This window comes from Mustela erminea, chromosome 17 (genome assembly GCF_009829155.1).
Source record: "Mustela erminea isolate mMusErm1 chromosome 17, mMusErm1.Pri, whole genome shotgun sequence".
Classification (NCBI taxonomy): Eukaryota; Metazoa; Chordata; class Mammalia; order Carnivora; family Mustelidae; genus Mustela; species Mustela erminea.
This window is the reverse complement of record NC_045630.1, coordinates 69,725,987-69,750,857: the sequence shown is the minus strand read 5'-3', so window position 1 is coordinate 69,750,857 and position 24,871 is coordinate 69,725,987. Positions and strand designations below refer to the sequence as shown.

The following is a 24,871-nucleotide window of genomic DNA, read 5'->3' as shown; positions in this document are numbered from 1 at the left end:
CCTGACTGGACAGTCCCTGAGATGGCCAGCTCAGCACGGCCACTCCCTAAGGAGCCGGTAAGAAGCGGGGCTTGGGGGCTCTTCCCAGCCTCCCTTTGTCATGCAGATGAAGGAACCGGCCCAGGAGGACCTGAGGAGGCCAGGCTGTGCCCCCTCCCTGGGATGAGGAAAGTGGCCTCCCTTCTGGCCAGAATCCCAGCCCCGGAAACCCAAGCTGACTGGCCGACTGCGAGCCCGCGCAGACTCTGAGCACCTGCGGAAGACGGGGGACTCGAACAGGCGAACACAGACCTCCTCGTGGGGGTCCCAATCCAGGCCCTTGGGCCAGCCTAGCCAGCATCCTCCCAAGGCCCCTCCAGAAGACCCGGGCCCCAGTCACTGACCCCCTGCCGAGGCCGGGGGACTTCCTCGAGTCCCTCCTGCCCCAGAAGGCTCCACCGACGCGCGGCCTTCGCACCGCCCCACACCCCCCAGACCTCACTACGCGGCCCCGCCCCCCAACTCCCGCCGTCCACCCCAGCCCCGCCTGGACCTACAGGCGCTCTCCCCTGCCCGCGGCCACACCGCGTCATTCTGCCCCTACACGCGCGCGCGGGGCATGTCCAGGGCAATCAAGGAGCCCCGCCACGATGGACGAGCCCAGCGGGGTCTGCGGCCTGGGTCTGCGGGAGCGGCCGCCCGCGGCGGGGCCGGCGGGGTCTGCGCCCAACCCGGAGCCGGGGCGCCACCTAGCGGCCACCCCGCGCCCCCGCGCCCCCTCCTCCGAGCCCCGGGGACGGACCGCTTCGGCGCGCAGGACACGGAGCAGGCATCGAGCTTCCGCCGCTTTATTTAGTCTCTCCGCCGCGGTCCAGGCCCGTTTTGAGCCTCGGAAACCCAAGGCTCCCCGGAATGAGCCGGCCCGAGATCACACAGCCGCAGGCTCACACCCGAAACCCATGGTCATCTCCATCTCGCAGGGGCCCCAAGGCTGCGAGCAGAAATGGGGAGTTCCAGCCCCGGTCCCGGGGTGGCTGGGAGGGTGGCGTGGGGGATAAGGCGGGTGCGGGGCCCCTGTGCTCGGACACCACCCCCACCCGCAGCTCCAACGCATTTTACTGGGGGTGGAGCCTACAGTGCGCACGGGAGGTGCCGCCACGTGAGCAGCACAGGTAAAGAGGGGACCCCACCCCCCGCCCCCGGGGTGGCTGCTTCAAGTCTAACGACACTCCAGGGAAAGCCCTAGGCTGGGCCCCCATCCCCGGGGACTGGGGTCCGTGCATGGAGCCAAGGGGCCCGCTGTGGGGGGCACACGCGCAAGGGTGAAAGCTGTGGCTGCAGAATGAGCATTCCGTCACACACCCCGCCACCTGCTCGGGCTGTCACGCCCGCATTTGCACACATTTGCATAGACAGCAAGGCCAAGCCAGCTAAGGCCTTCTCCTGCAGAAGTGGCCTCAGTGCTGAGTGATTCTGCTCCCCTTGGAGCCAGAGGAGAGCGTGGTCCCTGGGACCAGGGGACGCCAGGCCTCAGCCCCTCCCCGGGCTCCGCAAGGGCCTCTCCTTCTTCCCAGACCTGTGGGGAGACACGGGGTGGGGGCAGGAAGACAGCTTTAGAGGATGGGGCCACACGGTGAGACAGGGCTCCTGGGAAGGGGGGACCCTGTTCCTCTGGAGACAGCCAACACAGGAGCCAGAAGGCTACCCCTGCGTGAAGTCAGGGCGCCAGGAAGGCAAGAACAAAAAAGGACAGAACACCCCGGAGGAAAAGTCTCCCCAGCACAAGAGGGGCCGCCCAGACCACTATGGGGTGAGCTCGGGCGGCTCCCGACCTCCTGGAAGGCAGGCAAGTCTGTGGACGCCGCTCCACGGGTAGGCAGCTACAAACTAAAAGCGGCTCCAATGAAGACCCCTCCTCAGGGCCCCTGCTCCTTCAGACACCCTGTCCCCCTCCCCTGGGCCCGGCCGCCCACCTCTTCTTCAGCGCTGCGTCTCCAAAGAAGTGGCTGATGATGAAATGCTCAAAGTCATCCACCTCATCGTCATCCCCCGTCTGCCTCACAGCCACCTCCTCCAGGGTGTCCTCCAAGGCATCCACAAAGTCCCGGAAGCGGAGGCGGTCGTGGCGGAAGATGCCGTCCTCGCTGAAGTAAGCAGGTGAGAGGGGCAGCTGCTCGGTCAGGGGGCCAGCCCAGGGCAGCCGAGCCAGGTAAGTCCTCAGCAGGGAGGCCAGCTCCTCCTGCCGCACCGGGGCCAGCTCCACACCGAAGGCCCGGCCCTCCTGCCGGGCACACTCAGGCACACCCGAGCAGCCCTGGGGCGGCCGGTACTTGTGCCTCGACAGCTCTGCCCACAGGCCCAGGGGGTCCCGCCGGCCTTTAGCCCCCTCCTTCCACTGAAAGTGCTCCTGCCGCCCCGCGGGGGGGTACAGGCCCCCACTCCTCCTCGGGGGCTCCCCGGGGCCCTGCCGCTGGCCGCCCTTCTTGCTGCTCCACTCCTGGGCCCTCCCCGCGGCCTCCCTGTCCTCCTCGCCCCCCCAGCTCTTCCCTCCCTCGCGGCCGTCCTTCCTGTGCTTCCAGGGCTCGGTGTTCCGGGCCCCCCGCCCATCCCGCCACTTCTCCTTTCCACCCCCTGCCCTGGAGCTCTGGAAGCGGGCCTCGGAGGCATTGGCAGGGACCCCCGTGTGCCGGCCCCATTTCTCCAGGTCCTGTAGCTTCCGGGCCAGTCTGTGGCCCAGCGCGGTCAGGCCAGCACGCGCCGGGTCCCCGCGGCCCACGTCCCTCAAGCTCTGCTCCAGGTCCCGCCGCACGGACCCCAGCAGCTCCCGCTGTCTCTCCAGCTCCCGCCGGAACGCCTGGGCCTCGGCCTCCAGCCGCTGCTTCTGCTGCAGGAAGCCGGCGCCCGGCTCCCGCTCCCCGGGGCCTCGCTGCTCGGTGGCCCCGGCTGGCGCAGAGCCCGGGCCCCAGCTGAGGCACACCCCATCTGCGCCGCGGAGGCAGTCGCCCTCCAGCCCCTGCAGCCGGGCCCGCAGCTGCTGCAGCTCTGCCTCGAGGGCCCGCTGGGCCGCCTCGCCCCGCCGCAGGGCCCCCCGCAGCTCAGTGTTCTCCTCCTCCAGCTCCCGGGGCTGTTGCATCAGGCTCTGGAGCTCCTCCTTCTGGGCCTAGGGTGGACAGGGCCACAGGGGGGTCCCGTCAGGGCCGCCCCCCATCCACTCCAGGAGCGTGGCCACTCAGAGGCTTCGATCCTCCTCTCTGCCAGCCACAACCCGCACCAGAGCCTGCATCCCCAAATCCTGTCCCGGACCTCCGCTTCCGTATCCTTCTAGAAGGACCCTCTTCGACCCACCTGCCATCAGCCTTCTGAGACCCGCCTCCCCCACCCAGAACAGACACTATTAACTGATGGCCGCTCAGCCTTCCCTCTGAGTCCCCGCAGGTGCTGCCATGGCTCCGAACAAAGCAGCACCACCTCCAAGGGGGCTGCCAGGCATGCGGCCTGGGCCCCGGCAGCAGGAGGGATGAGACTCTCCGGTTGGAAGGTGGGGGTAACAAAGACGACTTCCTCCGAGGGAAGACGGTCAGCCCCTGGCCGAGGGAGGGCCCCGCGCACGAACCTGCAGCCGGGCCTGCAGCAGCCGCACATCCTGGTTCTCCTTGGCGAGCCTGTCCAGCAGTGCCCCCATGCTCTGTAGGCTGGGGATGCTGTCCGCCGGTCCCGGGGCCCCATCCTGAGGGCAAGGAAGACAATGACCCTCCTGCCCCATGGCCTGTGGTCTCCCTGGCAGGCCCTGCTTAGCTCTGGGCCCAGGAAGCCGACCTGCACATGCCCTGCGGAGTCCCGCACCTCCGTGTCCAGCCCCGTGTCCGGGAAGACCTGCAGGTCTACTTCCTCCGCGGGCCCTGCAGGAAAGCCACATCCAGAATTGGCCTCTGCGTACACCAGACACCCCCCTCCCGCCCACTCTCACATACACACACGCGTGCGTGCCCTCCTGCCCCGGACCTGGAGCCCACGGCTGAGAGGGCCGGCAGGGAAGGGGCCCAGGATCAGCACCAACAGCCAAAGGGTCACTGACTGCCCCCCGCAGCCTCCCTCAGACCTCCCTCGGACAAGCCAGGCCCCGTCCCCACTCACCACTGTCTGACTCTGTCAGGGCACCTGAGAACAGACACGGAGAGCTTGGTGAGGGGACGGGGGAGACGGGGAGGCCAGACGGGGCCCCAGGAGCCCGCAGGTGAGGTCCCACTCACCGGAGAAGAGGAGGGTCCCTAGCCCCAGCATCACCAGGGCCCCAAGGACACACACGTTGAGGGAGACGCCCAGCTCCCAGGCCGCACCCTCGCCTCCGGCCTGGCCCTCCGCGCGCAGGGGCCCCGCGGGCTGAGCAGCGCGAGGCTCCCGGCCCCGCCCCCGCCGTCGCCGCAGACCTTCCACGTCCACTTCCGGGTCGTCCTCGCTGCTGGAGCCTCGGGCCTCCTCCCTGGGCCGAGCTGGAGGAAGGGACGGGGACGAGGCAGGGAGGCAACCGGAGAACAGGACACGGGCCGAGACCACCCACAAGGACACGTGGGGACCCCGGGTCCCCGTGCACCTGGGCAGCCGAGAGCGGGACACTGGCCCTTCCGTCTGCAAACCCAGGGAGCCACTCTGCATGGCGCAGCCTCCTTCTGCCCACACGAGCCTCCCACCAACTCCCTCACAGCTCGGGGGCCGCCCCGCTCTTCCTGGCCTGACGGTGAGGGTGCTCGGGGGACCGGCCACCCCACCGCACCATGTCACCCCCACGCTCCCCAGTCTGTAGCCCCTGACCTGTACGACTGACCGGCCAGCCACTCCTGCCTGCCGCCCCCCAGGGACCAAACTCTCAGCGCACTGCCCTCCACGCTGGTCTCTTTGGGGGCCCATCGCGCCCCACGCCCGTTCGGAGAAGCACCCCTGCTGCCATCCGGCTGCCTGCGCCCCACCCCCTGCGTGCGCCCCACACCCAGATAATTCAGCATCACGTGCCTCGAATCTGCCCGTCCCTGGTCTTTGCACTTGTCCCCTCCAGGGCCCCGGCCTCTCCCTCTACCTGTCACCCTTCAGAGTCACACACGCTGTCCTGGGCCCCACCTCCTTAGCACAGGACAGGTGGCCTCATCCCACAGTGGATGCTACAGCCTTGGCCTGGAACCTTCTGTTCCTCCAACCCTACCGACCCAGAGCCTGGAACATCCCCCCCAGTGTGAACCCCTCCCCAGCAGTGCTCCCCCCAGCCCTTCCCTCCACCCGTCCCGGGACTAAACCCCCTCCCCGCTGAGGGTGCACAGTGATCCCACCTCAGCCTCCTGCTCTCTTGGTCTGACTTGCATTTGGCTCAGACAAGACAGCCTGCAGCCTCTCTTGCCCAGGCCATGCAGCCCCCTCCCTCTCTCATCTCTGGACACAGGATGGAGACTCATAGGGGGCGAGAGCTGAACCAAGGGGCTGGAAGAGAAGCAGCCCCGGACGAGGGGAAGACCCGGGCCCTGCCACTTCCCTGCTACGTGACCTTGGCTGCATCACGTAACCTCTCTGAGCCTCGGCGTCCTCGGGGGTAGGGGGAGGATTCACAGACACAGCGTAAGGAGACCCCCAGCTGCTCAGTGCCAGGGCCCGGACCACAGCCCTGCTCGGCAGCGAGCCCTCCAGTGAGCACTCCTTCCCCCGAGCCTGCTCGTTCCTTCCAGAAGGAGAGTAAAGAGGGGCACATCTCACCTATGTTGGGCAATGAAGGCAGGTTTCCTGGGGGGCTCTGACCCTCCGGGTCCTCTGTGTCCAGTCCCAGGCCTGCCACCCCAGGGCCCTCGTCCGAGTCTCCCTGGACCAGCGTGTCTCCCAGGCCAGGGGGCCCCCCAGCACAGCCATCGCCTTCCTGGTCACCCTGCGCAGACAGGGCCATAAGCACTCTGGACCGTACCCACCGCCCCCCAACCCGATGAGGGTCCTCACCTCGGCCACAGTCTTCTCTGGCAGAATGGGCCCAGACTGGGAGCTTTCCCCAGACTGGAAGACGGTCTCGGTCTCTGTGGTGGAAGAAAAAGTCCAGGAGACACGCCACCGCCCCCCACGTGAACTCCCTACACAGCCCTGGGGCTGCCGCAGGCCCTGCAGAGCTGGAGGGGCAGGAACACGCCAGGCCGGTGGGGGCAGGAAGGCTTCAGACCACGACTAACCCCGGAAATCAGACGAACCCAACGCCCTTTCCCTGAGGAAATGGGGCCCCCCGCCCCCAGGGGAGCCCTGTTACCTCCTCCCTCCTCAGCTCCAGTGGACTCTTCCGCAGCAGCCTTGGAGGGGCTCCTGAGTGCCCGGGGAGCTCGCTCTGATTCGGTGTCCACCGCGGATTCCGGGCCCAGGGTCTCCACGGGCAGGCTCTGGGGAAGGGGCGCAGGCAGAAGGCCACTGCAGAGCACAGATCCAGGGCCATGGCGGGGGGTGGGGGGCGGGCCTCTGCTGGGGGTCTCCGGACCCTGCCACACCGCTCAGCGACCCCCACCCACATCTCACAAAAACCTACAACACTCAGTCAGTCAGACACTCAATCAGTCAGCCGTGAGCAGAGGCAAGCTGGTGGGGAGGGGCTGGGACGTGCCCCCACATCTCTCTCTCTCTCTCTCACACACACACACACACACATCGGGTGCCCCCCACCCTTCCAAAGAAGCCAGCTGAAGCCTGGGTCTCCCGCCTCCCCACAAATGAAACCTGGAGACTGGCGGGAGACGGAAGACGGCAAGAGGTAAAGCCCCCTGGGGACTAAGGGTCACCACACGCCCCCATCGGGCTTCTCTGCAGCTGCTCACACCACGGGGTCTAGGTCATCTCTCAGGCTTCTCCGTCTGCCCCACACAGCCCTCTCCTGCAGCCCCGCCCCAGCCCCACCCCGGCTCCCCTCCCTGCACACCCCTGCTCGGCAGCTTGCCAACCGCTCCCCTGCCCAAGCTTCCGCCGCCCCTCCAAGAACTGTTCTCCACCTGAGTACGTTCTTGGCAATTTTCAAACCACTCTTCCCTCACGGCCTGCCAGGCACATCAGGAGCCACGCCCCCGCTGCTACAGGGGAGGACCCAGAGGTAAATGCCCCTCGGTTAACAAAGATACCCAACAGGAGGCAAGTGCATCGGACAGATGACAGGGTCCGCCCCTCTCCTCCCCCGCTGTGCCCCAGGCCCTGTGTCCTGGCCCAGCAGCTCCTGGAGCCCAGCCTCCTCCCTCCCCTCTGCCCCTTGTCCCCTCCGCCCCTTCCAGCAGGGCCTGACACACCAAGTAGCCGGGGCTGGGACCCTTGATGACGCCCTTCTCCCTTCTCAGGGGCTTTGGGGACACAGGCGTCCACAGCCACCAGCTGTGCTGCAGATGTTCAGAACGGTCCCCTCTTCACCTCACCCGGGGGGGGGCTCTGTCCAGGGCAATGACCATCCAAGTCCCTCAGACCCAAAGCCCTTCCATGACCCACCCCTCAGGAAGACACCCGTGTGCCTGCATCTGTACAGGTTCCCAGGCTCTGCCCCCTGCTTCATTCCAGCACAACCTAGCCCACATCTCCACCTCACTCCATGGACTGCCTCAGTCTCCCCCAAAATGGCTTTCCTGTTGTTGCCCCAGGCCCTCTGCTCACACCAGCCCCTATTTCTTGCAGCTGACCGCATGGTACCCTTCTTTCAAGGCCCAGTCCAAGCCCCACCACTTGACTCCTGGGGCCCCATCTCTGTCCTCCTGGCCCTGGAGTCCCCTCCCCTGGCAGCCTGAAGGAGGTGACACAGGTGACCGTGGGCACCAAGGAAGGGCACAGACCCAGGGAGCAGCCCAGGCCTGCCAGCACCTCTCTTCTGTGGGTTCCCAGGCCTGCTCTCCCTACCTCGGAGCCAGCCAGCACCCAGCTGTTGTCAGAGTCTGGGCAGGAAGCCATGGTTGCTGGCGTCCCCGAAGCTGCCGCCGCCACCTGCAGAGAAAAGCGCTCTTCAGGACGCCAGTTCCCTTCGGCAAAGGCAGGATGCAGAGGGCAGTCTGGGCCGGGTCCCCAGGGCTGGGCAGCAGCTTCCAGAACCAACCCTTCTAACCCTAACCTCCACTGTTCTGGGCAGTACTAGCCTTGCCCATCAAAACCTACCCACAGCCACAGAGAAGGTCCCTCTCCCACAGACCAGCGGGGCCACTCCAAAAGGTCAAAACACATGCCCGGAGAGGCTCTGGGGGTGACCGGGCCAGGGCCCTCGGGTTAGTCAGGGAAGATGAAGGCCACACAGGCTGGCTAACTTGACCTTGCCGAGGACGGGCAGCCGATGAGAGGAGGTTGAAAATAACCATCCCAGACTCTCCCACCATCACCCCTCCCCCATGGGGGCGCAGAAGACAGGACTCCCGCCCAGCCTCAGCCCTTCACGCAGTCTGGTTCGGGGATCCCCAGCGCTGGCTACCCGCCAGAATCACCCAGGCATCTGACCCAACTGGGCCTGGGTCCTTTTTAAAACCTCCCCGATGGTCCTCATGGCCGCCAGGCCTGAGAAGAGCTGGCAGACCCGTCCGTGGGGACCCTTAGTGAGGCTCCTTGTCATGCTGACTCTCCTTCCCAGATTCTTTCCGTGCTCTGTGATGGGCAGAGTGTCACCTCAGGGCATGTGAAGGCCACGGGGAGAGGTTCTCGTGACCGCTCTCAGTTATAAAGACTTCACAGTTTGCAAAGCAACGGACAGCAGAGCTGTGGGCCAACGGTTCGATAATCCACTCTGCCCTGGCCCGGCGGGCTGGGAAGTGGCTCCAGCTTCCAAAGCCTGATGAAAGACGGCTAAGAGGAGGGAGACCTATCCCGTCATCACTTGGGCCCAGGACTGTCGCCTCCGGCTGGGAGCTGCAGCTAGGACCCAGCATGAGACAGGAGGGGCAGAGGAGCCGACCCCCCAGTCTTGGACCTAGTCCTCCAGATGATAAGTGGCTGTTTCCTGTGGGGCCAAAAGGTCGGCAAGTGGAAAGGGCTGACAGCAAACCCGGGAAGGGAAGGTGGGCTTGGGAAGAAGTCTGGCAGTAGGACTCCCCCTCTCGGCCCCCTTCTGTCTGAGCTAGGGTGAGACCAGCATGCAGCCCGAACGACCTGCGGCCCCTTGGGATCCACGGCTGGGACAGACACTCATGGTGTCTTCCCCACGCCCATGCGTCCCAGGCACAAGCAGCATCCCCAGGACACCCCGGCCAGCTTTTGCAGCGTCCCCAGAGCGGCGGCCCCCCCACGCACTGGGCTGTCATAGTCCCCTGTCCCCAGCTGCTGCGTGTGACTGCTAACAGGTGGTGGCAGGAAGGAAGTGCCGGCAGCTTGGGCTGAAGTCCCCGTTTATCCCTGGCTGTGTACTGCCTGCTCCGGTCCTCCAGAACCAGGCGCCATGGCAACCAGGGTGATGTCAGACCCGCCATCTCCACGGAAACCAGCCCCGATATCTGGGTCAACAAGACGGACGCTCGGGAGACCCGAGAGGAGACAGTCCGGAACCCCCGCACTCGGGGCCTCCCACTCGGGCACCTCTCTCCCCCGGCGGAGCTCATCCCAGACGCCACCGGGGAGCCCCGCTCTCCCCCGCCAGCGTCGCTGGGCCTTATTAGGAAGTCCCCCGCCGCTCCCCGCCGCCACCCCTCCGCACTCGCAGGCGGGCAGGGTCCGGCCCAAACACACTTCCAGGCGCGTCGGGCCCTTCTGCGGTGTGGAAACGGCAGCTAAAGGGGGGCCTTGCCCCTCCGACTCGCTCAGCTCGGCGCGTCCAGGAGCCGCCCCCCAGCCCTCTAAGGCGGGGACCGCGGCGCAGCAGGAGCCTGCCCGGGGCCCCAGCGCCAACTCCGTCTCGGGGACGGACGCCCGGGGCGCCCCCCGCGCCGGCCCCGCGGCGACACGCAGCGCCCGGTCTCCGGCGGAGCGCACGCCCGGCTGCGCGTCCGCGTCCCGCGGGGGTCCGGGGACCCCAAGCCCCGTAGGGCCTCACCTGACCGCGCCTTCGGACCCGCCGGGACCTGTTGCTGCCGCCCGGGGTTTCCAGTCCCCGGAGGGAGGGAGGGAGGGAGGGAGGCGGAACCACGTGACCGGGACCGGCCAATGGGAGGCCGGCGTCCCTGAGGGGGCGGAAACTTCGGGCCAATAAGGTCTGGAGTTGGGAGGCCGGGCAGAGAGGGGGCCTGCTGGGGTCCCGGACCCCCGCCCCCTCCCGGGGCGAGCGGCGTGAGGGGCGACCTCCCCTCTTCCCGGCGTCTAGACAGCTTCTCTGGGGAAGAGCCGCCGCTGGAAGGCGGAGGGCGGCACCTCCCGAGGCAGCAGGGGCGAGGGGCAAGGTCGACCCTAGGACGGACGGACACAGCTGCAGGGTGGGGGAGGGGACACGGCGCGCCGAGGGTTGGAAATAGCTCTCCGGCCGTTCTCCGCCGGCCCGGGTGCCGAGGGAGGGTTCCACGGCTACTCGTGCCAAAGGGGAGGGGTGGCGCCCCCAGATGGAATCTGCTAGCCCGGGGCCGCCGCTTCCCGCTCCGCTGGACCGCTAGCGCCGGCCGGGGTGCGGGAGGGAGCGCTGAGCCTAGAAGCACTCAACGGCACTTGTCTCCGTCCCCGAGGCGCTGGCTGCCCGCCTGGCCCAGGAATGTGCCCAGAAAAGAAACACGTTCTCCCGGCGGGGACGCAGGGGGAGGGGTGGCGCGCTTGGGCGTCCCTCGGCTCCTCGACTAGGATCAGCTCGGGGCCCTCAATCTCTCTGCCAGTCCCGCTGCCAGGAACCCTGGGCCACATACCCATCCTCCCCCGGCAAGCGTTCCCGCCGGGGCGAGGTTCACTCCAACCTTTGTGCCCAGAAAGAGCAAGGAATCCTTGTCTGCGTTTTCAAGTCTTTTTATTAACCCAACGGTACAAAAAAAACCCATCACCACATCTCTGCCACCCCCCCCTTCCTTCCAAAAAGTACTGGAAAGGGAGAGAATTGAGCAGACCCCGTCCCCCAGAAGCCACTTACAAAAGGCAGAGATGGGAGGCAGGGGAGGAAGCACAAAAATAGCAACAGATGGAGGAGGGCAACAGAACCACAAACACAACACGGGGGGAGGGGGGGGCGGGCAGACACTGGAAGAGAGAGGCCCAGAACCCCCTCCCCTCTTTCCCACCGCCTCCACGCTGCTGCCCACCTGGGCAGGCAAATGCGTTCTGCAGTACGCTGGCTAAGTCTTCCGAGGGGACCTGGGGCGCCTCTCCGGGCCACAACCGTGCCTGCCTTCCCCGCCCCACCGAGGAACGTGCCCTCGAACCGCAGGGAACCGGGGCGCGGGGCTCCTCCGTGGGCGCAGGGCCAGCTCTGGTAGGCGGTGCAAAAAAGTAGAATATGAACACACAGAGCCCAGTGCCAGCCTCTGGGAACGAAGGGATACTGCCAGATCTCCCGGGCCCAGCAGATACACAGAAAGGCAGGGAAAGAGAAGCAAAACACCAGTCTCTGGACTGCATCTCAGGACCACCGCCCTGACCACTGCCCACTGCATCTCAGTGACCGGCCCGCCACCTCCCTTACCCACGCGGGGACAGAGATCCTTCTGTCAGATGAGGTATAAGTGGTCTGTGCCTGTCCAAGCTTTCCTTCGAGCCAGGGAGCCGGAGGAATACAGACGCCAAAAGCGCGAGACCAGCGCCATGGCCGCGCTGCCAGGACCACGGAACAAACGGGCGAGGCAGGCAGGGCCGGGCGAGCAGGGTCCCTGATCCAGGGCAGTCTAAACTTCAAATATCCTGATCCGTTAGACCGCAAAGCCCAATTTTTGGCAAAAATATGGTCATTGGGAGAAAAGCCCAAGAGAGGCTGAGAAAGGGCCAGTGGCTTTGGTATGAGGGACACACATGTCCGGACAGCGTCTCTTACCCAGTCTTGAAGCCCCGAATCACCAAGAAACCGCCCCAGCCAACAGCTCTCCTGCTTTCTCAAGCTATTTGGTTCTCTGACGGGGGTAGGAGTTAGGTAGGTCTTGGGAGGAAGCGAGGGGAGATTCCCCATCGATCCCCTACAGCTGTCTCCTAAGGCCCACAAAGAGGTTACTGCAGGGCTGGGAACCCACTCCTCTAGCCAGAACCCTTTAACAGATCACTCCAAACACCAAGGCCACGGGGAGGGGTGTGTGGCTGGCCAGCATTCATGGCCTGCATGGGGGAGGCCCCTGCCCTCCAGATCCTCCTTTAGCCCCTTTTCCCTCACAGCCACACCCCTCGGCCTTCAGGACTGGAGCCACCACGATACTCAGACGGGCTTTGGTTCCCCGGATCTCTGTGGATCTCAACGTGTCCGTGTAGTTTCCAGAAGGGTGAGTGATCCAGGCGCTTCTGCCTGCCCACCTCGGTTCCTTCTCTGGCCCCAGGAGCCACTGTGTTTCTGCCCCACTGGGACGGGAAGCCAGTGGAAACAAGGACCGAGAGCCAGACTTGGAGACCACGCCCCTGGCTGGCGTCACCCATCGTTAGCAGCCACCAGCTGCCCCACACCCTCGCGGATGTACACAGACTGGATCTCCTTGGTCTTGAGGCAGAGATCGCAAGCCCAGACGGCAGAGGCCTCGGTGGTCAGCAGCCCGTAGGCACTCTCCGTCATGCCGGTGCACTCGCGGTGGAACCACTTCTGGCAGGAAGCCTCACACAGGATGGCGTCCTGGTCATCGTTCACCTCGCTGCGACAGGCGCCGCACGGATACACCAGGCCCGGGGGAGGCTGAGGCCCCGAGCCCCCACCCACCTTGCTGGGGGGTGCCAGACTGTTGGCATCTGGGGGCCCCCCACCCCGCCCACTGCTATCTGGGGGGAAACTGGGCTGATTCCCATTCACAGCAGCAGCTGGGGAGCCTGAGTGAGGCTCCTGGGGAAAGGCAGTGGGAGCAGGTGGATTCAAGGGCTTTCCCCCATCCTCACCACCGGGGCCAGGAAAGCCAGGGTCTGGGCCAGGGAAGGGACTTGTGTTGGGGGGCAGGCTGGGGAGCCCCGGACCAGATCTCTGGAGAGAAGGGCCAAAAGGTGCTCCTGGCTGGGTAAAGCGTTGGGGAAGAGAAGGGGGGCCCAGCTCTCCTCTGGGAGGTTGACCCATGGTAGGTGAGATCATGGGCCCAAATCCCCCCACTGGGCCTGGCATCATCTGCCCACCAGGAGGGCTGAAGTTCTGACCCAGAGGCTGGTTGAAGGGCTGGCTAGGAAAGTTCATGTTGCCTGGGGGTGGGTAGCCAGGGCCCTGGGGCGGCATGTTGAAAGCAGGGCCCATAGGGTTGGGAGGAAAAGGGGGGGGCTGTCGACGAAGAGGCTGGGGGCCCCCTCCACCCCCAGTGCCATAGCCTGGGGGTACCTGGCCTGCCATGCCCCCCTGTACACGGAAGCCTCCAAAGGGGACAGGACTGCCCAGGAATGGAGGGGCTGCACCCCCCACCTTAGGGGCTCCAAAGTCATCCTCAAAAGGGTTGGATGCAACCAGGTGGTCCACCATGGGAGTCGGGGGTGGTGCGAACTCCGTCAGATGTGAGTATGCAGGGCCCTAGTGGGGAACAGGTGAGGGAAGGAGGGTCACAGAGGGAAGCACACAGCCACAAAACCACAGGAGGGCAGCGAAAACCGCGTGTTCTGGACGTCCCGGACGGCCAGCTCAGATGTAAATGGGGACAGACCTCAGACTGTAACAGAGCAACAGAACCGGGCTGAGTCCTCGCTCTGACAGCCGGTAAGCTCGAGACCCCTAGGCGGGTGTTCCGCTTTTTAAGGTCACGGATCCCTCCTCTGTAAAACGGGGACGGTGCCTATCTCCCCAAACCGTCAAAGCGTCAGGAGCACAGAGGGCCGGAGAAGTCACCGAACACACCTCGGTAAGGGGGAGGTGTCGCCTGCCAGGAGGGAATCGGGACAGGAAACGTGCAGGGCGAGGAAGCCCGCTGGCCGGACCGGGAAGATCGGCGGCCCCCCGGCGCCCACCCCCATCGGTGAGGAAGCGGAGGGACAGGGCGAGCCTCGGAGCCGCCGTGCTCCCCGCACCCGAGGCAGGTGCGCGCACGGGGGGGCGGCACCACCCACCTGCGTGCTGGACTTCCTCCGCTTCTTCTCCGGGCTCTTCATCTGCAGACCTGGAAGCGCAGCACAGGGCACACACAAACGCGTTTCCCCGGGGCTGCCCCACCTCCAGGGTCCCGGACGCGCCCGGAGGGGCTCCTCCAACTCGGACAGGCGCCCGCTCCCAGACTCGGTACGAACAAAGGTGCCACACGAGACACGCCGCGCGACCGCACTCTCGGCCGCCTCCTCCCTTCAACGACAGACATGCCCTCCGACTCCCCCGGGGCTCCGGGGTGCCCCATCCGTGACGCCAGACCCCCACCCCTCCCGCCCGAGCCTCCCTTCGGGCCCCCGGAACCACCCCCCGCCCCCCGGCCCCGGCCCCCGGCCCCTGGAGTGCTCGGCGGGCCCAGCCCCTCGGCGCTCTCACCGGCCTTGCCCTGCTTCCTCCCGGTGCCGGGCGGCGCAGGGGGCGGTGCGGGGCCGCCACCTCCCTCCAGCTTGTCCGGTGGGGGCGGCGCCGAGGCGGCCATGGGGCGGGGGGTGGGGGCCGGGGTCAGCGGCGGCGGGGGACAGACGCGCGCTCGGGCAGCACCATCGCCGGGAGCGGGGTCGGGACGCCCGCGAGGAGCGGCCAGGCCAGGCGGCGAGGCCCGGGAGCGAGCGCAGCGCCAGCCGCCGGCCCGCGGCCACAGCAGCAGCAGCGGCGGCGGCGGCGGTGGCGGCAGCGGCGGCCGGAAGCGGAAGTCGGCGCGGCCGCCTCCACCGCGCGGCGAGGGGGCGGGGCGGGGGCGGGGCCACCGGGCGGCCCGGGCCGAGGGTCGCTGCGCGGACGCGTGGGTGCGGGAGACCCCCACCCACCCCCCGCCGACGGGGTCGCGGACGGGCAGCAACAGGGACCACGAGGCCGAGGTACAAGAAATAGGGACTTTAATGAAGACGATTTCCCTTTGGTATCATCGCGACCCGTGGAGACGCGCGAACGACACGGAAAGGCCGGGACAGAGACCGCGGAGACCCAGACTCGCAGCGGCTGGACGCGCTCCGGGCGCTCCGCGAAGGGCCGGCGAGGCGGCCAGGCCCCGCCGCTGCACGAGTGAAGCGGCTCGCACCCGTGGGGCCTCCCCGCCTCGCTGACGTCCTGGCTCGGGACCCCTCCTGGAGCCCTGCGTCTCTGCCGGAAAGGAGATGCTGGGGGCCCAGCCGCCGCCCAGGCCGGGCGGGAGGGGGAAAATGCCGATCATTGTAAAAGGCTTTGAAAAGTCAGAGGTGACGTGTACACGTAATTGATTATTGTCATTTGCCACGGAAAACACATGAGGAAAATAAATCTACAGCCCTAAAATATATGCATAAAAAATAAAAATAAATCCCTTCCCAAGTCTACAGATGGTATTTGGGGATTGTCCACTGCTTTCTTCTCAACGGCCCCGTTCCTGCCTCCACAGATGCCCCTGGGAAAGATACCAGGTCAGGAGGGCTGAATCCAGTCCCTGCCACCGCCCCACCAACACCTCCCCCCACCCCGAAGAGAGGAGGGTTGTAGGACCCAGGGCTATGCTTTGGCTGTAGAGTGTAACATGCATGCAACATGGGGGAGGGGGGACCAACGACACAGACTTACGAAATGTATGTACAGACCCCTTGGGTGAGGGGTGCCCCCTGGCCAGGAGGCACTGAGCAAGGGAGGGGTCCATCTCCCCGCTGGCCAGGAAGGGGGCTCTGAGGCAATATCTAAGGGTTGCCTGTCCCCGGGCAGAAGGGACAGCTAACATTCCTGCCTCTGTTCTCCCAACCTCAACTGGAGGGGGGTCCCAGAGCCAAAAAGATGTCAGTACCCCCACCCTCGACCTCAGGGGCTCAAGAACTCTTTGCATAAAATATCTTCAGACCTAGGAGATGGTCAAAGGCACAAAGTTTAACCACTGGGAGGGAGGGTTGTTGAAAGGGGTCTGGGGTACCCTGAGCCCAGGGGTAGACCAAAGGTGTGATTCATTCCCCTTCCTTGGAAAGGTGACTGCCCCCATTAAAGCCTTTCTCACTTCAAGGAGACACACTGCCCACGCCTCAAGCACCCACCTTCTTGGGAAAGGGGGTATCAGATTGGCACAGGAAAGGCCCAGGGAAGGGAGCCACTCTGTTCAGTAATACTTTGGTAAGGTTCTGGAAGAAACAGGATTCTACCCCCAGCTTCTGACAAACCCTCTCATTCAGTGAGTGCTGAGCCATGTCCACACTATCCCCAGCTCCAGCACAAGGCCAAGCCCACGGAATGCTCCCACAGGAGGTCCTGAGAATCAAGGAGTAGGGGAGAAGGGGTGGGAGGGCCCCTTCGGGGAGAAAGCACTGCGATGGTCACAGCTTCCGCTCCACGGGCTGCTGGAGACACAGTTCACTGCCCGCAGAGATGATGGGCAAGTGATTGTCCACGTGGTAGCTGATGAGGTGACTGACACTCTCAAAGCGGTGGTCCTTTGTCCGAACCTGAGCAGCAGGAAGGAAGGGGTTAGTTCAGGCGCAAAGTCAAAGGCTGCAGAAGGGAGACAACTATACTGCGGGATGAGGAAGGGGAAAAAGACCGGGAGGACTGTCTGCCCAGGCCCCTGAGACTTCTCGAGAAGGGGTCCCACAGCTAGCTCTGGCAGCAGGCCGAGAGAACATCAGGACCAGAAACGGAGAAGCTGAGGGATACCGCCTCTCCTGACCTGTTAGGTGGCCCGTCTCAGAGGAGGACACCCACTCCGAGAAACCTGGGGCAGGGAGACGGACACTGCTGTGGAGAAGAGCCCAAAGTCAGGAGGGACAGTGGGCTGGCGACAGGACGCCAGGTTGAGCCCTGAGTCGGGAGGGGCTCCAGAGACCCCTCCATCCTCTTGCAAAAGGAGATTTGGGGTTTCTAGGCCCCAGGCCTCCGACGCCGGGCGCCTGGCACCACCACCTCTCTGGGAGGGTTTCCTCGTTTGTCAAGATGGGCTCGGGCAGGCCGAACAGCGTCGAGCTCAGATGGAGAACTGAGGGCCGAGAGGAACAGAGCTCGGGCCCAGGGCTGCATGAAGAGAAGGACACCGTCCCGCCGGGAAGGGGGCTGCACAGGCGAGCCACACAGGGAAAGGGGGCGGCAGCGAGGGGGGACCGGGGCTCCGCGGGAGCGCGCCGCAGCGCCCCCCAACACGTGGCCCCACGCCACTCACCACGCCCTCTGGGTCCACCAGCAGCAGGTGCTTGGGCTGCCCGCTCTGCAGGCCGGTGAGCACGTACTGGCCCGGACTGCTCGCGCTCTCCCGCACCAGGAAGTCCCCGTGCAGCTGCAGCAGCGCCTCGGCCTCCCGCCGGCTCAGCTTCCCGTGGAACCAGGCCTCCCCTCGGAGCTGCTCAGCCATGGCCACCGCCTGGGGGGGCGGAGGCACCCGAAGGGCATCTTCGAAGGGCTCTGGGGGTTCAGAGAGAAAGGGCTGAGAGGGGCCACTGGCCCAACACAGGCCGGGATGCACACCTTCACGGAGGGGAGGGCAGAAGAGCAGGAACCGCGGGGTAAGAGGGAGGCGCAGAAAAGGAGACAGGAGAACTCACTCATGTCAAAGAGGTCTCGGGGCGTGCTGCCATTGACCGCGGCACTGGGAGGCCCAGCCCCACCCCCTGCCTGCCGGGCCTTGTCCAGGTTCTGTACGTTGACGTAAGAAGGATCATCAAAGAGCTCTTTCCCTGCTGAGGAAGGGCAGCGTCACAGTGGCCCCAGCCCCGCCTCCTGCACCCGGACTCCGCCCCTCCCAGCTCCCTTCACACCTGGGCAGGGTGGTGGAGGTGGCATCTGTTTGCGGGTTTCCGGGTCTGCCGCCACAGGCTGCCCCACCGGCTGCGGGGACAAAAATAAGATGAGACCAGAAGCCCGGGCCGGCCACTCCCATCCTGGGCCCCAGCCCACCTCCACCCCAGCGACTCACCAGCGTTGCTCCCAGGTGGCTGGAGGTCTGGCCAACAGGTGGGGGGGGTCGAACTGCCCCGGGGGCTCCTTCCCGAAGCCTCATGTCCACCACTCCCCCAAGAGGGGGTTCCTTTCCCGGGAAGTCATTATAGTACTGGTGGCCAGGTGGCTCTTCCTCTTCCTCATCCCAAGCCGAGCCATCAAAACCGGCCATCCTGAGAGAACAGGTGGGAGGGGCACAGGCAGTGGCCACGGGCCGGGCACTTCCTGCAGGCCAGGCCTGAGGTGGGCTGTTTCCTATGCACAGTCGACCCTCAAGGTAGCCCCACAAAGTGGCTGTCACTTCCCTCTCCAGTGACAGAGCGGAGAGATGAGGGTCGGAGGTGCAGAAATTTGCCTGTGGTTTCCCAGTTAAGGGTGATGGACCTGAGCTGCAACACCAGATTTGATTTTAGGGTTCATGGCCTCGATTATCGTGCTGCCTCCCCAGACGGAGGGGAAGCAGCAACACAAGAGCAAGAAGAGCCGCGTTCCAGAGCGCCAAAGTCTCCTCTAAATGCTCCACAGCTAGCGGCCTCGAGGGGACAGAGAAAGGCAGAGACCTCAGGAGGAAGACATCCTCCCTCTCCCAAGTTCGTGATGGCTCCTGGGGGCAGGAGAATGAAAAATTACGGATGGAGAAATGGGCAAGAGAGGCCGACAGGCCGGCAGCACAGGAGCGCGGGCCGCGAGAGGAAGAGTGGGCCTACAGCAGGGCAGGGCCTGGCCAGACTTTCCTGCCGGCCGCAGGAAACGTAAGAATAGCAGGAAGGGGGAAACGGGCCTGCAGGTTGCCCCCGACACTCGCCGGGCCCCCGACCCTCTCTGCTCAAGTCTGGGCAGTGGAGCAGACCCGCTCTCTCGGCCGGGGCCCCGGGGCTCAGGGGCTGCCCCGCCCCCTCCACACCCACTCACCTGTCATGAGGGGTGACCAGCTTGGGCGGGTTCCTGAGGTACTGTTTGAAGCGCAACTCGAAGGCCTGCCCGATGGTGCTGATGACGTCCTGAGCCAGCCCCTCGGGACACTCCAGGATGTGGCAGGCTGGGGACACAGCGGAGGTGGCCCGTGAGCCCCGAGGCAGACCACTGGGACGGGCACTGCCGCGGGGCCCTCATCTTCCCGGCCGGAGCCCCCAGTTAGCTCCCCGGGTCCTGCTCACCTGCCTCCCGGACAGCCGGCCCCACCCAGCTCCCCACCATGCCTCACCTCTCTGATTCACCGGGTCTTTGGCAACATAGGCGACGTACTCAGCTGTGTCCTGGGGTGGGCAGGGTCAGAAACAGCCCCTTAGCTCAGTTTTATGGCCCACCTCGCCCCCGACCCCCAAAAGCCCAGGCCCTCCAGACACTGCCTCGACCCCAGCGTGGCCTCTTCTCTGGCCGCCGCAGGCCCTGCTCTTCCCCCGTCCACCCTGTTTCCCAACTCACCGGGTCTCCACCGGACGCAAACGAGATAGACTGCATGTGGTGGTTGGCGATGATCTGAGGGTCAGGGCAGGGGCCAGGGAAGGGACGGGTCAGGCAGCCTCGGGGCCCAGCTGGGTGCGCCCAGCCCCGGCCCAAGCCCCGGACTCGTCAGACCCACCCTTCCGGCTTCCTAGCCCTGGCGCTCCGAAGCTCCTCCTTCCTGTCTTAGCTCCTAGCCCTCCTGGCAGGGCTTCTGGCCCCTCGCCCGACCCCACCAACCTGTTTGCAGTCTGCGGCCATGAGGTTGAGGCTGCTGGTGGAGACGGTGAGCGTGATCGGCATCCCGGCAAACTTCAGGTTACTCCTCCCCAGGATGGAACTGAGCGGGCGGCTACAGGGCTAGCCAAAGATCCGAGGGTCTCAGAAGCCGGGGGTTCCCCACACCAGAAACCCCCACCCTCTGTCTTTTGACCTTGTCCCCACACGTCCCCATGCCTGTCTTCCCCCACTCCCCCACATTTCCCAACAGCACCCCCAGCCCCATTGGCCCCAGGTACCTTTCTCCTCCTCGTCGCCCCCTTGGCACCGGGCACAGCATCACACACCAGGCTGATGGCCTCCCTGGCGAGAAAGGGGTCCTCAGACGCAGAGCCTGTCTCCCGCTCCGCTGGGGCGGCCACAGGGCAGGGGGAGGGGAGGACCAGGCCAGACTCCAGGGGCACTCCAGGCTCTTTGTCGTGGTGGATTGAATTAAGGGCCTTTAATATTTGATGACACGGAGAGGCCACTTCCTGGCTGATTGGGTTAGGGCCTCCATGGGTCTGGCCCCACCTCCTTCCAGCTACCAAATGAATGTCCCGTGGCCTTCCCAAAGCCAGCAGCAACCTTCCATCCACCCCGTCCGTCCGGCACTCAGGCTCCAGCTGCCAGCTGCTCTGCCGCCTCCCCCACAACCCACAGGACTGGAAAAGCGAGCGGGATCCAGACCAGAGGCGCCTCTTTTCATCCAGACTTAGACTCACTCCCCGAACTCTCTATCCCCTTTACCTAAAGCTAAGCCGTGGCTAATAAGCCACCAAGACCCACTCCCCTGCTCCCCTCACTAATCCAGCGCGCTCCCCCCCGCCCCGTCCCCCCTGCCCGCTAACCTGGTGACCTGGGTGCGGGTGTTGAAGTCCAAGGCGCGCATTGACTGCAGAACCTCCACGCAGCCCATGTACTGAGGGAGGGACGGAGGGGAGCAGTCAGCCGCCTCCCCCCACCCCTTCACAAAAAGCCCTGGGCCTCTTCCCTACGTGCTCCCTAAAGGAAGAATAAAGACCGAGAAGTTTTGCCGCTGCTGGCAGCTGCGCCCCACCACGCCCCACAACATGCAAGACCGCAGGAAAGGAGGAGCGGAGAAGAGGGCAGGCTGGGAGGGCCTGGGCACCTGGGAAGAGACTGCGGAGGGCAGTGACAGGCAAGGGGGGGGGGCGGGGGCGGGCAGTGACATCCACAGAGCGGGGAGGCTGGAGCACGCGATCGAGGCTCACTCGTTCCCACACTAAGGGCCAGCGCGTGCTGGGCTTTGTGCTAAGCATGGCAGGGGGGGTGGTCACCAGAAGGAAGGGGCCCGGGCAGAGCTGCAAGGGGGGGTGCGCAGAAGCGGAGAAGGAGCAAGAAAGGTATGAGAAACAGGACCCTGAAACCAAGGGCGGTGCTGGGAAGAGCAGGAACCAGAGGCTCCAGAAAAGCCCCAGTGAGACAGAGGGGTCTGGGAGCGCGGGGGGGGGGGGGGGGGGGGGGGGGGGGGCTTGGCCGGACGTTCACTCACCCGAACCAGGTAGGAAACCCCGGGTCCCATGACTTTGTCGTTGGGATGCAGCCAGCCCCGTGTGGGCTTATTGACAAAGCTCCCGTGGCGCGTCCACTCCTCGCCCCCCAGCTGGCCGCCTTCCACCCGAGTCCTGCGCCCGCCGCCGCCACTCAGCTTGTTCATGTCCTGGAGGAGGGGCGGGGGGCCTGAGTCCGGCGCGGCCACCCCTCCGGGCCCCTCCCCATCCTCAGCTGCCCTTCCTGGCTCCCCCTTTGGCCCCGGGCGCCCCCCGGCTGGGTTGGCCAGCTTCAGGTTGCTCATCCGGGGGAAGAAGGAGCACAGGGTAGTGGGACTGTCATCCCCGGGCAGAGGTGGCAGGGTGGGCCCCAGAGACGAGGCTGATGGGGAAGGCGGCTCCTCCAGTGGGGAAGGCCCTGAAGCCCCCTCCTCCAGCGATGACAGAGACTCGTTCCGGAGTGGGTTGTACTTGGACTTGGGGGGCAGGAGATCCATGGCTGCTGCTGGAGGGAGGCTGCTGCCCAGCCCGGCCCCCCTGCCAGTCCAGGCAAGGGGGCCAGGCAGGGGGCATCCCCAGGCCCTTAGTCTGACCGGACCTCTAGGGCCCAGGGATCTCAAGGATCCTGGAGAGGGAGAGGGACAAGTGGCGCCAGCGCCCCCCGGCTCAGACCCAGAGAGTTTCCGGCCCCATCCCCGCCCAGCGTGGAGCCTCTTCTCCAGCTGCAGACAGAACAGGCTGGACCCGGAGCTGCCTTGCTCCTCCCCAGGGGCGGAGCGCTAAGGCCGGAGACCAATCCCGGGGACAGTGCTGACTCACAGGCTGGACGGGGCTAAGCCCCCAGCACAGCCACAGCCCCAAACTCGGGCTGGGATGGAGCTCCCTCCACGCAACCCCCACCCCGCCCCGCCGCTGCCCCCAGACAAACCACCAGTAATCTGGGGAGGAGGAAAGTAGGGGTGGGAGGGAAGGATGTGGGAAAGAGAAAGAAAGGAGGGAAAGAAGAGGAGGTCTGGATCAATCCACACAGGACGCCGGCAGGCCAGAGGGAGCAGGAAGCTGCAGGAGGGTAGGGGGAGTGAGAGAGGAAACAGGGAGCTGGAGGTGGAAAAGGGAGGGGACCCCTGAGCTCAGCACTTCCCTTCCTGTCCTGGTGGAACACTCAAACGCCCCCTCCTCCAGGCCACCCCCCCAACACACTACCGCACGGTGGGGGGGGGGGGATTGGCCCCAGGGAGTCTGGGCCATTAGCACCCTCTGCTACTACAGCTGTGGGCAGGAGGTTGGGAAAATGGGAAAGGATGGAAGAGGTCCCAGCGGACCAGAGAGGGGCCGAGAGGAAGAGCAGAGCTGGAGAAGTGAGAACAAAGTCCAACCTGGGCGGTGCACCCGGGCAAAGCTGGGGCAGAGGACAGGCTGATGGAGCCCTCCCACAGCACCCACCAGGCCAAGGAGCAGCAGCCCCCAGGCAAGCACTTCTCTGTGGCCCCTTCCACAGGCCTAGTCAGCAAAGCAAGCTGGCAGGGGCGGCTGGCTGGTTTGCGCTCCTCCTCCTGGAGTGGGGACAGGGGAAGTCGCCTATGTCCACCACGGAGCACAATGCCCCCCAACACCAGGGGCAGAGTCTGGCTGGAGGAGGCGGAAAAGTGAAAGTGTTCTCCAGGAGAAGTGGGGGCTGCAGGCCAGGAAGGGACAGAGGGAGCAGCAGACAAGGCTGTGCCAGGGAGGCTGGGGCTGGACACGGGGAACAGCATCCCCTCCACACCCGGCTCCCAGACACAGCTCCGCTGGAGGGGCCATGGAGGAACCAAACAATTAGTTGAAGATACACAAGACCCCCTGGCTCATCTGGGGATTACCTCCTCTTAAACTGCAGAAGATACAAAGATGCAGACTACAACGACTGGTAACACTAACACTTAAATGGTGTTAGATACACAGCTAACTCTCCCCTGGTCTCAGTCACTCCATTTCCTCAGGCCTTCAGCGCTCAGGCCCCGAGAGATGGAAGAAGGGGTTCTGCCCTGGCCTCGCATGCCCAGCACGCAGGGCAGGACGTCCTCGGCCTGCGGGAGCCGGCACGGACCAGTCAACAGGTGTGGGCGTTCGGAAGTCGGGCGCTTTAAATCTGCATAGGAAAGGGGACTGGGAGTCGGGGTGCCTGGGTGCGGGGGAGAAGCTGCTCGCGGCAGCCGGGCCAGCAGGGAGGAGGAGGCAAGTAGCAGGAAATGGCGAAGGCCTCAGGAATGTTTCCAGAAGGGAAGGCTGGGCGAGCGGGACCAGGAGGAATGCCCCGGCGAGCACTCTGGATGGGGGGAGGGGAAGAGCCAAAGAAACGACGGAGACCGGGGAGTCCAAGAAAAATTAAAATAAAATAAAAATCAAACAGCAAAAAGGTCACTGTCCCCTCCACCCACGCCAAGCCACCGTTTTCTGGCAGCAGAGAACTTTCGCTCCTGTCGCACCCGCGGGTCACACGCCAGCAAACCCACGGCCCTACCAGCTCCCGAGGTGCGGGTGTGAGACCTACAGCTGTCTCTGGGGCGGAGTCGGTCCTGGGCAGGGAAACTCCGGGGCCGGGCACCCAGGAGCAAGCCTCCGTCCCCCTCTAGCGCCCCACCCCAAGTCCTGGCAGGGGGCAGGGGAGGCGGAGGTCTGCCCCGGCCCTCGCGCCGCTCAGAACCGGGGCACCTGGACGTCCCACCCGCCGGGCCAAGAGCGCTCGGGACAGCCGGGCCCGAGGCCCACGCGAGAAAAGGGAACTCTGTCTGCCAGGGCCCTCGGGGCCCAAGACGGCGCTTCTGAGGGGGCCCGGGTCCCACTCGGGGCGCTCCCGAGGGGGCGTGGCCCCAGGTCGCGTGCACCCGGGACTTCCCGGAGGCCAGGCTCCCGCTCGGCCGACGTGGTCGGGAGGGGGCGGGGCTTCGGGCGGGGCCCTGGGGGCGGGGCCTCGCGCGCCCGGCCCGGCGGCCGAGGGGCGGGGCCCTGGCCTTCTGGGAGTCAGGCTTCGGGACGGACCCGTGGCCAGGAGGCGGGGTCTCGGGGAGCTGGAGGCACTACCGTCAGGTTTCCCGCAGTAGGGCTGGGAAGCGTGTCCGGGGGTGGGACTTCCAGGAAAGCTGGGCGGCAGGGTGGGGTCGTGGACAATAAACAGAAAACAAGTCGGGGTTCGGGGCGCCCCCCTGAAGATGGGGGGTGGGACTTCCGGGGAGGGGGTCGTAGGGGGCGGGACTTACAGGTCCATACCGGAAGTAGGGTCCCGGGAGAGGGGTTCCGGGGTGGAGGAGTGGGTCACCTAAGGAGAGGCAGAAGACCCAACTCACCAGGGCCTCATGGAGTCTCCGCACCGCACCGCGGCTCGATTTGGTTCCGGATCACGCCACTGCCTTCTCAGGGGGCCGTTCCAACTTTCTCCCCGGCCGGGCCTCCCTGAACAAACTTTATTGCACTCACTTCCGGCCTCACTAACCCCTGACCCTGCACTCAGCGTCCCTCCTTCAGCCGGCCCACTTTCCCGAATCCGCCAATGGCAGCGCGAGAACGCGCACGGGGTGGGAATAGCCAATTAGAGGCGTCAGTTTTACCTACGCTGGTTCTTCACGAACGTTAGGCGTCCACTCCAATAAGGACTCGAGGAGAAGCAAATCTAAGCCAATCCGAGGCTGGAAGG

General features: G+C 65.6%; 3 protein-coding genes across 9 annotated transcripts; all 3 read right to left on the bottom strand.

Moving 5' to 3' along the window:
- Window positions 1–811: 811 nt before the first annotated feature.
- On the bottom strand, window positions 812–10,060 carry PBXIP1 (PBX homeobox interacting protein 1). 3 transcript variants are annotated; one of them, XM_032317407.1, is made up of 11 exons: window positions 9,965–10,060; window positions 7,858–7,941; window positions 6,248–6,374; window positions 5,950–6,023; window positions 5,716–5,881; window positions 4,230–4,469; window positions 4,114–4,137; window positions 3,796–3,878; window positions 3,593–3,706; window positions 1,953–3,139; window positions 812–1,555 (listed from the first exon to the last, which is right to left on the bottom strand). In XM_032317407.1, the coding sequence occupies exons 2-11, from the start codon at window positions 7,906–7,908 to the stop codon at window positions 1,510–1,512; spliced, it is 2,112 nt and encodes a 703-aa protein (XP_032173298.1). In that variant the 5' UTR covers window positions 7,909–7,941; window positions 9,965–10,060; the 3' UTR covers window positions 812–1,509. The 3 variants fall into 3 exon arrangements, with proteins under 3 accessions (XP_032173298.1, XP_032173300.1, XP_032173299.1); XM_032317409.1 differs by having other exon boundaries at window positions 3,823–3,878; XM_032317408.1 differs by having other exon boundaries at window positions 5,716–5,872.
- A 778-nt stretch (window positions 10,061–10,838) lies between these two features.
- PYGO2 (pygopus family PHD finger 2) lies at window positions 10,839–14,751 on the bottom strand. 2 transcript variants are annotated; one of them, XM_032317411.1, is made up of 4 exons: window positions 14,453–14,468; window positions 14,044–14,093; window positions 13,644–13,752; window positions 10,839–13,513 (listed from the first exon to the last, which is right to left on the bottom strand). In XM_032317411.1, exon 4 carries the CDS (start codon window positions 13,463–13,465, stop codon window positions 12,449–12,451), a length of 1,017 nt encoding a protein of 338 aa, XP_032173302.1. In that variant the 5' UTR covers window positions 13,466–13,513; window positions 13,644–13,752; window positions 14,044–14,093; window positions 14,453–14,468; the 3' UTR covers window positions 10,839–12,448. The 2 variants fall into 2 exon arrangements, with proteins under 2 accessions (XP_032173302.1, XP_032173301.1); XM_032317410.1 differs by lacking the exon at window positions 13,644–13,752 and having other exon boundaries at window positions 14,453–14,751.
- Window positions 14,752–14,935: 184 nt separating this feature from the next.
- Window positions 14,936–24,701, bottom strand: SHC1 (SHC adaptor protein 1). 4 transcript variants are annotated; one of them, XM_032319321.1, is made up of 13 exons: window positions 24,525–24,701; window positions 21,204–21,371; window positions 20,539–20,609; window positions 19,948–20,011; window positions 19,670–19,789; window positions 19,412–19,465; window positions 19,191–19,242; window positions 18,899–19,025; window positions 17,964–18,159; window positions 17,806–17,875; window positions 17,593–17,727; window positions 17,214–17,452; window positions 14,936–16,506 (listed from the first exon to the last, which is right to left on the bottom strand). In XM_032319321.1, exons 2-13 carry the CDS (start codon window positions 21,366–21,368, stop codon window positions 16,378–16,380), a joined length of 1,422 nt encoding a protein of 473 aa, XP_032175212.1. In that variant the 5' UTR covers window positions 21,369–21,371; window positions 24,525–24,701; the 3' UTR covers window positions 14,936–16,377. The 4 variants fall into 4 exon arrangements, with proteins under 4 accessions (XP_032175212.1, XP_032175214.1, XP_032175210.1 ...); XM_032319323.1 differs by lacking the exon at window positions 24,525–24,701 and adding an exon at window positions 23,732–24,096; XM_032319319.1 differs by lacking the exon at window positions 24,525–24,701 and having other exon boundaries at window positions 21,204–23,704.
- Window positions 24,702–24,871: the final 170 nt, after the last annotated feature.